Raw genomic sequence first — 15,462 nt, 5'->3', positions numbered from 1 at the left:
AATCATATATATGAAAACCAAAGATGCATTCAATGAACTGTTTAATAAACATGTAGAGTGAGCCAGGAGTGAAATTGGTGCTGGAAAACTTTAGCAAAATTTATGTTAGTGTCATGAACACTTTAGACAGCATGTCTAATTAAATGTCAGAATGACACCCTAATTTTCCTCCTTTGCCCCCTTTATTTCCCATAGCTGGACCAATAAATTGAAGAGGCACTAAGTTTACTCCTGGTTTTGAGATTACTTGCCTTTGTGATTTCAGTCAACATAACTTAAGTCAGATAAAACAATTTGATTTGGGTTCAATATGGTGCTATTTTGATCTGAAGGTCAATTTACCAACAAGCAGGAACAGTTTCTCATTATTTTCTCTCCCTACTCCGAACAGTCTTTACTGAAGTCTTTCAAGCAATGTGTGACCTCTGTTTCAATACTTCTTGCAGATTTCACAGGCTGTCACCACCACTCAGCCATCACTAACACAGACAACTGTAATGGAAACGGTAACTATGGTGACCACGAGGGAGCAAATCCTGGTAAAGCATGCCCAAGAGGAACTCCCCCCACCACCTCCCCAAAAGAAGAGGCAGATTATTGTGGATTCTGAAATTAAAAAAAGGTGAGAAGCTCTTGCTCATGGCTTTATCCTCAAGCAAGAGTAATTGTTAAGAAGGAAAACTCATTTACAGCTATTTTGATGGCAGTGTTTTTACTTAGTTTTTCCAGAAGCCTCCAGTGTCTATATTGTCAGTTAAGTTAGTGGGGAAAATTATGAAGTAAGTTGTAAAATGTCTTCAAGCAATCCCTGGCCTACCAGAAACTGAATGCTTAATGGAAATGTGAGTTTTTTTCTAGATTGAAAGAAGAAACTGTAAGTGATGAACTGCCATGGATATAGTTTATCCTGAAAGTTTCCTTTTTTTTTTCTAATCAAGAACCTGCTTATTCAGTGCTCAGTTCAGTTCAGTTCACATCTAGTCAAGGCTATGGTTTTTCCAGTGGTCATGTATGGATGTGAGAGTTGGACTGTGAAGAAAGCTTATTCAGTGCTACTTTTGCATTAAATGCCTTTTCCCAGTAATGAAAAGGACATTTTCATGAGGAAGAAGTACACCTATAATAGACACGATCCATTCTGTTAGTTTACGAGAACATAATGTCTCAATCTGCGCGTCCTAAATCAGGAGTAATTACAGAACAGATTTCCTGTTCTTTGATATTTATAAAGTCTTATCTTGGAGGTGTTAGAATTCTTAACTGATCTTTTTGTGGATATTCTCAACTAGACATTGTAGATAAGTAAGGTATTATGTAAATTGGTAGATATATTAAAATGGGAATAAAATGTCATAAATGCAAAAGCTAGCATGAAAATCAGAAAAATGGTACAATTCCCTTTTCATGCCAATTATTATAATTCTAAGATTAAGGAATAACAATAAAATCTGCCTTACATTTCTAAGCAGCATATGTTGGGGAACTCATGGAACACTTGACATTAAAATTTGTGTATACAAGTGTAGGGAAACATGAGAATAACATGTATGTAAAAGTAGTGTCAGATGTTTTAGGCAAAGGAAGAAACACCTGGAGAAGTTTTAAGGTACATCATTTGAAACTTTCAATGTTGTGGTTTAGTCACTAAGTTGTGTCTGACTCTTGTGACATCATGGACTGTAGCCCACCAGGCTGCTGTGTCCATGATATCTCTGAGGCAAGAATTCTGGAGTGGGTTGCCATTTTCCTTCTCCAGGGTCCCCAACCCAGGAATCAAACCCCTGTCTCCTGCATTGGCAGGCAGATTCATTACCACTGAGCCACCAGGTAAGCCCCGGAACTTTCAATAGAGGAGGAGGAGGAAGTCGCTCAGTAGTGTCCGACTCTTTGGGACCCCATGGACTGTAGCCTACCAGTCTCCTCCCTCCATGGGATTTTCCAGGCAAGAATACTGAAGTAGGTTGCCATTTCCTTCTTCAGGGAATCTTCCCAACCCAGGGATCGAACCTGGGTCTCCTGCATTATAGGCAGACACTTTACCATCTGAGCCACCAGGGAGTTAATCTGTGACTTATAGCCTACTTTCATAATTCCACAGTAGACTGCAGGGCTTTTCTCCCTGGTTGGAGCTGCTTGGCTGAGTGAATTCTCTTGTCCAGAGCTCAACAAATTAAAACCTACAGGCTCAGTCCAGCCCACTATTGGTTTTTGTATGGCCCATGAGCTAAGAAATATTTTTACATTTTTAAATGGTTGAAAATAACCAAAAGAATTTCATGACATGTGAAAATTTTCTGAAATTCAAAGGTCAGTGTCCACAAGTAAGGTTTTATCAAAGCAACTTCGGACTCATTCTCCTGTGTATCATCCGTGGTTGCTTTCACATCACAAAGGCAGGGTTGGGTAGTTGTTGCAGAGAGCATATGACCTACAAATCCCCAAATATTTAAAATCTGCCCCTTTATAGGAACATTTTACTCAGCCTCGTTCCTATCAGATGGTTCTCGGATCTTTGAATATTGGCATTCGATGTGGGATGACAGCTTCCAAGAATTCTGCTCATGATAGTGGTTGAAATCTTAACATTCATTGATGGAGAAAGAGTGTGACAGCAAAAATAAATCAGTAAAGCTCTTAATGAATTTGCCTTTTATTAATCTTAATAGCATGGCTATTAATTTGATGCCTTGTTCAATATATGTCTACAGACAATGCCTGGTAGGCACATGGATTTATGGATCCTTTGCAACAACCTAACAGCTTTCCAACAATTATCCAAGCAGAGCAATATGGAAACCTAGTTAACTTACCCTCCTAATGTGTTCATGACCCTCCTAATATGGATATTAACAGAGCAGGTTGATTCCTATTTATCTCTATCTTCAAAAGCTTCTTCTTGGTTCCTGTATTTGGTTGGGAAAAATGTGTTCTGAGCACTTTTTTGTTTTCAACAGAGTGTGACTAAGTGGTGAAATGTTTTGTCTCCTAAATTCTGTTTATATCATATGCTCTCAGCCGTTTTGTTATTTGAACGACATGTCCAGTTAGGAACCTAAAGGATATATTATTTAAATAAAAACTGATACTTATTGAAGATTTTATTATGTATGCAGCACCAGATTAAATGCTTTATTTGCATAGCTCATTTATTCTTCCCACTGACCCTACCAAATAGCTATACCTACCAAATAGTTACGGCTATTATTACTATTACACACAGCTTCAGAGTGCCTGAGCCAGGGTTTCAGCTGAAGGAACCTCACTACAGAACCTGGACTGTGCAGTTAAATGCTTCTTTGGTAGATAAATGACCAAGGTGATCTTAGGTCTCTGTTTGCCTAAATCATCACAAATTATAACTTTTGTCCCAGCATAATTATCTAAAGCACCAACTTTCACTCTCAGATGTGTCCTGATTTGGACAGCAGGGTAAGAGACACTCTATGTAAAGAGTCAAGATTGACCATTTTAGATGGAACAAAGAGGACAAAGGAGCAGACATTTAGGCACAATTAAATTCAGTAGGTGATAATTGTCTTTAGGATGGGAATTGGTTGAAATATTGTAAGAGTTCCAGAGGTGTCATGCAAACATGACTGAAAACATCATGGTGGCTAGCGTTTCTCTCTTTTCCCAGGTGAGAACTACTACTGTTTAACTGCCAAGAGTGTAGTATTGACAACCTATTGAATGATGATTAAAAAAAAAAATCTCTTTTTTCAGCTTCTTTGACACACTGCTGTTCTGCCCCTACTATTCTTTACCTGACTTGTTTTCTTCCTTTTGCCTAATTCTTATGGTAGTATCTCATAAATTCAAATCTTTTTGCCCTTCTGACTTCTTTATCTGAATTACTCCCTCTCGATGATTCAAGTCTGACTCTCAGTGAATGACTCCCAAATTTCAAAGCTTCATATCTGACCCTTTCCCTCAGATTTTACTTTCTATCTTTAAATCTATGATCTGGGTGCTTCTACTACTGCATCCAGGCAGTGCTTCAGTTTTTATCAACTGCAAATATTTATTGCCTCCAGTTACCCACACCTAGTTACTCAGACATTGCACACATGTTTTAGTTATTATAACTCATTGCCTGCATGCCTAAAGAAGTAGCAAATATTGGAAAAATCATGGACTTTGGAATCAGGATTACTCAGGTTTGAAATCTGCCTGTTTTAATTACTAGCTTATGACTCCAACAAATTATCCAATATCTGTGCCTCAGATTCAATATCCTCACTTTATTAAACACTGGCTGTGAGGATTAAGTAAGAAGCATTTAATACAGTTGCCTGTAAGGTAGTAAAAATTCAACAAGTGCCGTAGCTAGTGGTCTTGCTTGCTTATGTTAATGCTGTGGAGGTAGAGGCAGTGGTGGAAATGCTGGTGGTAATTGAGGTAGTGATGATAGTGAAGTGACGGTTGGTAGAGAAGGTAGAGATGGTGCTCATGTACTATTGGGGAAAGAAATTCCATAATAAGCATCCTCTGAAGCTTACCAAATGTAACAGAAAATTGACTTTTCATCTTCTTCAAAACATAATTTACTGTCTGACTTCTCCATTTCTGTTCTTACTTTTTCCGTAATTATTATTATTATTGTTGGGCTTCCCTGGTGGCTCAGAGGTTAAAGCGTCTGCCTTCAATGTGGGAGACCTAGGTTCTATCCCTGGGTTGGGAAGATGCCCTGAAGAAGGAAATGGTAACCCACTCCAGTATTCTTGCCTGGAGAATCCCATGGACGGAGAAGCCTGGTAGGCTACAGTCCATGGGGTATTACACTATATTATTGGGCAATTGTCATCATTTTAGCCATTTTCCAGTCATTCTGTCAATGCCATGCCTTATACCTCCTCTTGGCCAGATTTGCCCCTCCCCTTTCTGATTAATCTGCTTTCAATTAATGTACCTAAAATGTTGCTTTTATGCTGACCGTCTTGGCTTGAGATCCCTGTAACTCCAGTTGTCTCCACAATAAAACACAAATTCCTTCCTATGGTATAAAATGTTTCTCCCACCAATTTTATGTATGCGTGCTCAGTCATATCTGACTCTTTGTGATTCCATGGACTGCAGCCCACCAGGCTCCTTCGTCCATGGGATTTCCCAGGCCAGAATACTGGAGTGAGTTGCTGTGCCCTCCTCCAGGGGATCGTCCCAACCCAGGGATCGAACCCACGTTTCCTGCATTGTAGGTAGAGCCATCAGGGAAGACCAATTTTATGTGTAGCTTCCCCTGAATCTTTCCACTTCATCCAGTATGTTACATTCATTTTTTGCTATATGCCTCAGTGTCACCCACATACAGTTTTTTCATCACCAATCATGACAAAATAATCTCGTTAACAGATTTTTTAATATTGTACTTAGATTTCATACATAGTACCATATATACAATAAAAATCACAAATATTTGTTGAAAGAGTAATAGAGTTCCAATTAATTGTGATGACTAAAATCTTATTTTTCAGTAGCATTTAAATAATTCCTTCTACTTCTTCATGGATTTTTTTAAACAATGAACAAATGACCATCCTGATAATGTTTAATATTATAATTTCACCCATTAGGACATCGTTATTTACTCAAAACTATTAAGGGATTTAAAATTCAGCTTTGTACTACACTACACTTTCTTAATTATGTAAGGTGCATTTAGTTGATTCCTTAATAATGATACAGTTTCTACATTTGTTATATTTACTGCATAAATTGTCCTCCTTACATTCAGTTCAGTTCAGTAACAAAGGTCCGTCTAGTCAAGGCTATGGTTTTTCCTGTGGTCATGTATGGATGTGAGAGTTGGACTGTGAAGAAAGCTGATCGCCGAAGAATTGATGCTTTTGAACTGTGGTGCTGGAGAAGATTCTTGAGAGTCCCTTGTACTGCAAGGAGATCCAACCAGTCCATTCTAGAGGAGATCAGTCCTGGGTGTTCATTGGAAGGACTGATGCTAAAGCTGAGACTGCAATACTTTGGCCACCTCCTTACATTAGGATATATAAAAGTGCTTAATGATCTTGGGTCACAAGGTAATTATTTCTAAAATAAATTATCCCTGTAGTTCAGTGATATTATTTTGCATATAGGTAATTATCAGAGTGTGGAACCCACTCTAGGTTAAAAGTAGATCTATTATACAGTTAATTGGGATTCATTGAGGAGATTCATTCCTAATCATGTAACAGTTATTTTAAGAAACTTTTCACAAAAGCTTTCATTTACATTTTTGTATCAGCCAGATGAAAACAATGGTAAATGGAATTGTTTTTAAATAAATGCAATCTCAATAAAGATAATGTTTAAGTTATAGTGTTAATAAAAGTGTCTCTGACCTCAAAGAAAGTGTAGAGAGATTTAGAAATAACAGTTCACCGAATCTCTATCTTCTGCTATGTAAACAGACAGTCTTAAGTTTGCTCTCTCTTGCTATGTCCCATATACTTACTAAATGGTGGAAGAAAGTGCCTAGTTAACTGTACCTGCATAATTATTGTATTTTATATTTTTCAGCTTGTGTTTTTTATTTTTTTTATAAAAGTCTACTGCCTGAATAATGTTACTTTATGTTACATCCTTGGAAGGAAGTTAGATGTGTTAGATGAGATCTCTCTTTTTGCAATTTTTTGAGAATAATGCCTAAACTATTTTTTAAATATTTAACTTTAATTTCCAAACTATAATCTGGCAGTTGTAAACTAAAACATTTTAACTTATTCAAAGAATCTAATTAGATGATTAATGTGTCTAAGAGCTCATTTTTCATTTTCTATATAAATTGTTCCTAAAATACTTGAAGTGTTCATCTAGTAATAATATTTTTTATTTTCCAATGGCACAGCCCAGAAAAACAAAACCTTGCTCCTTTTATCTAAGGAAACTACACTCTAGACTTACTTCTGGTTACAGGTTAATTGAGGTTCAGAAAGGTTAAATAACTTGCTTTCAGTTGCAAACTAAAGACTAGTGCTGAGTCTCCTAATTTCTGTTCCAGTGTTACATTTGAAATGCCCTACTTCTTTTTATGTATTAGAGTCAAATGACCTTGGTCATAAACTCAAATTTCAGTTCAGAAACTACTTTTGGTGAATAATAGAAACCTTACAGACCATCTTCAGATATTCCACAAAGATAACTATCCATTTAAGGTTCTTAAAGCTAATTTGTCATATTAATCAAGAATATCAACATATGTGTATTGAAGAATATAAGAATGATAATTCTAGAGGCATGCTAAGTGGCCAGAGAACAGATCAAGCAGTGATACTCATATTGCTGTACATGACACAGCATCCCTTGGGGGTTTGCTAGAAGTGCAGATTTGGGGGTTGTTCCCCAGACTTGCTGAATCAGAAGTTCTGCTTGTGGGCCCAGGAATCTTTTTCAAGCTCTCTAGCTCATTCTTGATAAATCTTGAAGTTTGAGAACCCTTGCCTAACAGCAGTGGTTCTCATACTTTAGCATGCATCAGTCATCGAATAGGCTTGTCAAATAGCAGATTACTGGTCCCCAGCAGAGTTTCTGATTCAGTAGGTCTGGGGCAGTGCCTGAGAATCGTAATATCTCACAAGTTCCCAGGTGATGCTGATGCTGCTAGTTCAGGGTACACATTTTAAATCAGTGCACTAGAGCATCATCTTAGTTTCATCCTAATTCTTGCTTCTCACTTCCCAAAGTAGCCCCATCTTGTGACACCTCTAATGCTTTATGTTTAAATGATCTTTACATGTGCTTGGTTCACCCCCTCAGCTCAGGGCTTCCTGAGGCCAGGGTCCATATCCTACTCCCAAACTGTTACGGGGCCTTCTAATTTGGGGATGCCCAATACATGTCCACCTCATGCGATGAGTTGACTCACTGGAAAAGACTCTGATGCTGGGAAGGATTGGGGGCAGGAGAAGAAGGGAGATGAATGAGATGGCTGGATGGCATCACCGCCTCGATGGACATGAGTTTGAGTGAACTCCGGGAGTTGGTGATGGACAGGGAGGCCTGGCATGCTGTGATTCATGGGGTCGCGGAGAGTCAGACACGACTGAGTGACTGAACTGAACTGAACTGAATACATGTTTTGAATTGAAATGTACTGTACTGAGAACTGTGTGTCTAGTCATAGCAGTTGTATGAAAAAGTACTCTTCCAGAAGTCAAGGCACAAAAGAATGCTAACCAAGAGGAAGGTAGAGCTATCTTCCCAGAACCATACCATACAGTTTGTTCCGAGTGAAGAAAATGGTATATATTCATTTAAAAGAAGCAGCATGGTTGAATGCAAAGAAAAGTTGATTTTAATCAGAAGGTATGAACTACCACTATTTCCGTTCTTCTGAGTCTTTCTTTCACCCTCTCATACTGTACATCAAGTGCTGAAACTGCACCCAAAAAGCTTACCAGAGATCTCCTTGATTGACAACTCCAAAGGTCGCTCTTCAGTTTATCCGCCTTGACCTCTGTGTTGTGCTTGACAGTGGTGATTAGTTCCTTCTTGAAGTTTTCTGCTTTCTCAGTTTCTGAGATATTGTTCTCTACTGTTTCTTTTCTCCTCCTAACACTTCGACTATGTCTTCCCATTCTCATCTTCCTCTCCCTTTCGTGTTGATCTTCAAAAGACTTATATTTTGACATTGTTTTTTTTTCGTGGCACTCTGTTGACCAGGGTAATGCCATTTATCATCTTGCTTTTATCAGCCATCTATACCTGATATTTTACAAAATTAATATTTCTACCATAACCTCCATTTTGGTGCTCATACCTGTAGCATCCACGTATTTTTTGGGCATTTGCACCTGGATCTCTTACAGAAATCACAAATGCGGTTCTGCAGTTTAGACTGCCCATCTTTAGAGAGTGTCATTCACATCATCGTTATCATAGTTCCTCCAAACAGCCCTCTAGACTTGTGCAGTGCACAGCCTGTGCAGCCATTCACAGCGGTTCTGATATTTCCGCCTTCCTAAATCCCTTCAGGTATGCCTCTTGAATTCTCTTTAGTTTATCTCTTTCTTTACATCCAGGCTGCCTTTCCCCTAGTTTAGTCTCTGATAGTTTTCTTCATGAAAGTTTTAACTGATTTCTCTGCCTCACACTTGTTATCCATACTCTTCACAGCATCCTGAGGGATATCTTAAAATGCAGTTTTAATTAGATCATTCCTTTGCTTGTGGTTCTTGAAATACATAGCACAGAAATTCCTTTCTGATCTTTGACTGCCTGACTCTCCAGCTTCACTCCCTTCTCCCCTACCCATTTCTTTTTATATGCCAGTGCTACTCAAAATATTCTGCAAACCATTTATTACCAGTACACAATGAGATAAAGAGCTGGAACCAGAGTATAAATCAATGCACTGCTGCCTTTGTCAGGAAAGTTTTGCAATTAAAAAGGAATCAAATGAAATCATGTGCTTCATGACTTAGTTGATATCTGCACTGATGACTTTTCTTGTCACAGACTTCTAACAGATAGTTCACAGACTGGACACACCGTGCATTTCAAATGGTGCTGCCCTCTGCTCAGCTTTAAAGAACCACCCTCTGATCTCCGAATGCTCAATATTCCCTCAAACTTCTGTTTCTTTGTACTGACTGTTCTCTCTGTTGAAGATCCTTTTACTTATGTTCCCTTTTCCAGCTCCCACATTCCTTTTCCCTAACTACCTTCTCTCTCTGGGAACCTAACCTCCCAGACATTTCTCAGCCTTGACAATCCTTCCATTCAAGCACTTGCAGAACTTCATTGTAATCATCTTGTTTTTGCATATGTGTCTCTAGTAAACTCCTTGAGGGCAGGAGCCATTTATTTGCAACTCTAGAACTATAGCACTTAATATAGAAGTTCGCACATTGTATGTATTAAGTAATATTCATGGGATATCAAATGGGTATTTGTGAGTCTTGTCAGGAAAACAAAAAACACTCTAGGTGTTTCAGAGAAAGAAAATATAACCCAAGGACTTAGAGAAGGAGGTGATGAAAAGCTGGGAAGCAACATGTGAAACTGTCAGAGACTAAACTAGGGGAAAGGCAGCTTGGATATAAAGAAAGGGATAAACTAAAGAGAATTTAAGAATCATACCTGAAGAGATTTAGGGAGGTGGCAGATATTAGGACCGCTGTGAATGGTTGCACAGGTTCTGCACTGAACAAGTCATCTCCACTGTGGCTTCAGTTTCCTCTGGATTGTCCCTTCCTTCATAGATCTAAGCTCTTGTCTGGCCATCCTGACACTGCTAGTCCCTGTTGGAAGGTCCCAACTTGGGAACTCTGCTATCATCCCCCAGTAGTGTTCCTCCATCCTCCAGTATTCTTTCAGTTCCTCTAATCACAAGCAAGAGGACAAGCAATGACAGAAAATGTTTCTGATACAGAGAGGACAAGAAAAACATGAGTGCTGGATCTGAAAGAGCCAATGGGATGGGCCTGTGACTGCACAGAAATAGATTCTGGCCTTGCATCTTCCATTCATCAAAGATGTGACTAAAGCAAGTCACTTACTCTCACTCAGAATCTGTTTCTTCACCTCTGAAATGGAATTTATATGACTTTCCTTGTTGGCATCCACACTGTGGAAGTTTTATTACATGTGTCTCTATTGATGATTATTTAGGCAAAAATAAACACGCTCTCCCCAGGAGAAAGTTGAGTTCCCAATTATTAATTTAGAACAGATGTCTTCCCATTACCACATTTGTGTTATAAGAGAAAATATTTTTATTCTAACATCTTCTAAGAATATTCTTATGTCTTCCCTAGTTAGAAACCTGTATCTCTATGAATCAACACTCGGCAAATAAAATGTATGGCTCTCATGGACTGAATTATTCATGTCTTAAAGCCCTAACCCAAATTTGATGATGTTACTTGGAAATGGGTTATTTGAGGGGATTAGATTTAACAGAGGTTTTGAGGGTGGGACCTTAATGATGAGATTAGTGCCATTCTAAGAAGAGGCATCAAAGATCTTCTCTCTTGTCTTTACTATGTGAGGGTACAGTGATAAGGCAATGATGTACAGGCCAGGAAGAGAGATCTCACCAAAAATTGAACATGCTGACGCCTTGATCTTGAATTTCTGGCTTCCAGAATTATGAGAAAATAAATTTGTGTTATTTAAGCCTTTCATCTGTAGCACTTAGTTATGTCAGCCTGAGCGGGCTTTGAGTTTTAACTAAAGTTCATAGAGATGCTCACTAAAAGAAGTAAATGGGCTTCCCTTGTGGCTCCCTTTCCACCTCCAATGCAGGAAACCCGTGTCCAATCCGTGGGTCAGAAAGATCCTCTGGAGAAGAGAATGGCAACCCACTCCAGTATTCTTGCCTGGAGAATCCCTTGGACAGAAGAGCCTGATAGGCTATAGTCCATGTGGTCACAAAGAGTCAGACATGACTGAGCAACTAACACACACATAGAGATTGCTCACTAAAAGAGGAAGATAAATTGAAACAACTCATGATGCTAAGGAAGTGACAGTGGGGCAGTGAGTACATATCAGATTCAAATGGCTTTCTGCATTGTACTAGAGTCTCTAAACCTTAACTGGCAGTTATTTAAACTTTAAAGACCCACAAGATAAAAGTATGTTGAAGTCCTTTAAACTCAGCAAGCTTTCACACTGAGAGTATTTAAAGTTTAACTTGCCTCCCACAAGGTCCAAGGTACCAGTCAATATATGGAGAGGTTATTTGAACACTCTTGTGCCAGTTCAGGAGAATCCAGATATGCAAACTCAATTCCTGGGTTGGGAGGATCCCCTGGAGGAGGAAATGGCAAACCCACTCCAGTATTCTTGCCTGACAAATTCCATGGACAGAGGAGTCTAGCAGCCTACAGTTCATAGGGTCTCAAACAGTCAGATGCGACTGAGCGACCGAGCGCAGCACAACACAGCACAGCACAGCACAGCACAGCACACAGTAGTCAGTATGAGTCCATAGTGTTTCAAAAATCTAGTAGTGACAGCACCATTAGTTTTCTTGCTAATTTTCATAATCATTCAACAATATCTAATGGATCGCTATGATGTGCAAAACAGTCTAGTTGCTGTGACCAAAAACCATATTTAGTCCTTTCCTCAGGAAGCTAGCATTCTCGTGGTATAAACTATGCCATGAAGAAGTACCAATAAAATGTTAGAAAAGTCATAAGTCATAAAGAAGAAAGGATCACTTCCAGTCCTGTATGACTGTTAAACATAGAGAGCTCATGGAGACATTAGCATCTGAGTATACAGTTAAAGGATAGGGGAATATTGGACTCAAGATGAGGGAAAAAGGCAATGCAGATTCAGGCTGTCCTACAAGTCTTTACATAAATGGCACTGATAAAGGGTTTTGGGTGTTTCTGTTTGCTTGGAACAGAAATATGTGGTATGAAAGAGAGAATTAAGGGATGAGGTTAAAAGGTAGGTTGGGTTCATTGTGGGGGGAAAAAATATACTCAGTGCCAGACTAAGGAACTTTAATCTGGTCATAGAGAGCCGATGCATATTTTTGAAAGAGAGCAAAGCAATATGGCTACTGTAAGCCACACTTTTTTGGCCTTCCCTCTGTGTTGGGAGAGATAGACCATGTTAACTTTATAGAGCAGGAAGGTGGTCAGCAAATTATTCTTTAAAAAACCAGATAATCCCTATTTTAGGCTGGTGCCCCATATTATTTCTTTTGCAAGAGCTCCATTCTGCTGCAGTTGGGAGAAAGCAATTCTAAGCAATATGTAAATGGTGAATGTGACTGTGTTCCAATAAAACTTTATTCACAAAAATGAGTGGCAAGCCAGATTTGTCCCCTGAACCATTGTTTGCCTATTCCTGCCAAAAAGGGTGAAATAGATTAGATTATTTTGCTGTTGATGATTTTTATCTATTTGCCATTTACTCTTTGTTGTAGCTTTCTTTGCAGTTTTCATTCTGGTGGTTACAAGATTGAGTTTTACTTTGTCAGTCCTTAACAGAACACTAAGACAAATAGACCCACTCTCAAATGAGAAAGTAAGAGGTGGCCCAGGGTCTGGCTTAAACTCAGCAGGAAAAAGTCATGGAAGGCAGTAATCACAGCAGCTAACATGTATGGTTTCTGCCATATATCAAATACTCTTCTAAATATTTGTCACATATTAACACATTTAACCATTAAAAGAGCATTATAAAATAGTTTTTTTTTAATTGTTGATCCTCTTTGCCAATGGGAAGAATGAGGCAAAAAAAGTAAAGTGACTTTTTCAAGGTCACAAGCTTTGCAGAAAGCAATTCAGTCAGGATGTGAAACCAGACATCTAGAACAGAATGCTGCATTCTATTTTTAATTTTTTTTTTACTGAGATATAGTTTATTTACAATGTTGTACTGGTTTCAAATGTATGACACAGTGATTAAGTTATACATATATATGTATGTGTGTGTGTATTTTTTTTTTTGCATTCTCTTCCATTATATGTTATTACAGGATATCGAGTATAGTTCCCTGTGCTATATAGTAGGTCCTTATTGGTTATCTATTTTATATATAGTAGTGTATATATTTTAATCCCAAACTCCTAATTTAATCCCTCCCCTTTGGTAACCATACATTTGTTTTCTATGTCTGAGTTTATTTCTGTTTTATACATAAATTCATTTGTATCATTTGTTCAGATTCTATATATAAGTGACATATCATATATTTGAGTTTCTTTGTCTGGCTTACTTCACTTAGCATGATAATCTCTAGGTCTATCCATGTTGCTACAAATGGCATTATTTCATTCTTTTTATGGCTGACTGATATTCCATTATATTTATATACCACATCATGTTTATGCATTCATCTGCTGATGGGCATTTAGATTGCGTCCATGTCTTGGCTATTGTAAATAGTGCTGCTGTGAACATTGGAGTGCACACATCTTTTCGAATCATGTTTTTCTCTGGATATATGCCCAGAAGTGAGATTTCTGGATCATATAGTAGTTCTATTTTTCATTTTTTAAGGAACCTCCATACTGTTTTCCATAGTGTCTGCACCAATTTACATTCCCATCAACAATGGGAATTGTTTTTCCTATTGTTGGGAAAAAGGAGGGCTCATTTTTCTCCACACCGTCTCCCCAGGATGCTGCATTCTTGAGCTCTAATGAGAGAACTAAAAGGTAATTTCATCAACTTATTTAGCTGAAGATAAAATCTTCACTGAGACTGTTTACCCATTTATTGAGGCCTGTCTGTGGAGATGATGCAGTTACTCTAGATTGTAGCTATTCTACCATCTAAGTCTCATAGACTCTAGGGGAACACTGCAGCATTTGGCTATCTCTTTAAGTATAGAGATCTTTATCAGTGAAAAAAGATTTTTCTTTCAAAATTAAGTGTCTTTTCACCATCAGGGCTTAGATGGGAGTCCCATATAACTGAACTGCTTTTCCAAGTGCAGGATTTCCAGTGCTAACCATTGAGTTAACCCTGTTGTTGGTCGTAACCTTTGTCATCTCTGCTTAAGCAGTTCTAACATCAGAAAACACATCAGCAGATTGGAAATGTGGGGATTTTAGGAAATTAAGGAAGACTGCAAAGTAAAAATAAACTGGGAAAAGTAACTAATTCATAATGCCATGAGGGCATGAATTATACAACTAAATATCATAGTTTAGGTTAATGACAATGTTCAGAAGTAATATCATAGTGTTAAAGACTTCAGCCAAATTCTGGCATAATCTAAAATATTTAGCCTAGTAGTAACTACCAGACTGTACTGTATAGCAACAAACAAGAAGTTCATGTTGACTTTTCCTTAATATTTTAAAAGATAGTTCCCCTTTTATTTGGAACAAAGGAATATAAGTATAGTGTAATGGAAATCACTGGATTTGGATATATCTGGTTTTGAATCTTAACTCCATATTTCACTGTGTTGAAAGAAAAAGGGGATTTCTGAAGCTCTCTATTCTTGATATAGCTATGAAAATGAATATTATAATAAATAGCCTACATGATTACCATGGGCAACAAATTAATCTTTTTCTTTCTGAAAGCATATGACATGAACAAGATACTTAAAATGCTATTTTTTTCCTTGGAATTTGATTGAATGTTAAATTAACATTTTAAAAACTTAATGTTGATGGTACCGGAATGTAATTATAGGCAGATTTATAGACCGCAAGTGTCTACATGTTTATTAACATTCAAAAAAGTAGGTAAAATTAATGAACTAGGAAAAAATAAAAACTCCTGAGTTATGAAGTCCAGAAAATGCTACTATATTCTTTGGATTAAGCATTTCTCCCCAGTTTGAAGACATTTTCTCAAGGGAATTTCTGTGTTACAACTTCAAAATACTTTTGTGTGTGTGTTAAAATAGCTGAAGGCATTTTAACTTTGCATCTCTGGATGCCTTCCTCACATGTTCTTTTTATACCATTTTATCTGTATCTTTGGACATTTTATGTTTCTCTGTAAGAGAACTCCCATGAAAAATCCATTTGTCACCATGTT

The 15,462-nt window shown here is 37.8% G+C and overlaps 1 protein-coding gene and 1 non-coding gene across 7 annotated transcripts in view; one reads left to right on the top strand and one right to left on the bottom strand.

The window, feature by feature from the left end:
- DMD (dystrophin) overlaps positions 1-15,462 on the top strand; it is a 2,246,075-nt gene that overhangs the window by 717,394 nt on the left and 1,513,219 nt on the right. For all 6 annotated transcript variants that reach the window (XM_055393453.2, XM_055393450.2, XM_055393451.2 and 3 more), the window contains one exon: positions 447-622. In XM_055393453.2, coding sequence (XP_055249428.2) covers positions 447-622 — 176 coding nt within the window. The remainder of the gene's footprint in view (positions 1-446; positions 623-15,462) is intronic.
- TRNAY-AUA (transfer RNA tyrosine (anticodon AUA)) lies at positions 1,987-2,058 on the bottom strand. The gene has a single exon. It is a non-coding gene; the product is annotated as a tRNA-Tyr (tRNA).

Source organism: Moschus berezovskii, chromosome X (assembly GCF_049115385.1).
Source record: "Moschus berezovskii isolate FMDL1 chromosome X, NW_MosBer_1.0, whole genome shotgun sequence".
In the NCBI taxonomy this organism is placed as follows: Eukaryota; Metazoa; Chordata; class Mammalia; order Artiodactyla; family Moschidae; genus Moschus; species Moschus berezovskii.
The sequence above is the reverse complement of the archived record's forward strand: the minus strand, read 5'-3'. Positions and strand labels throughout refer to the sequence as shown.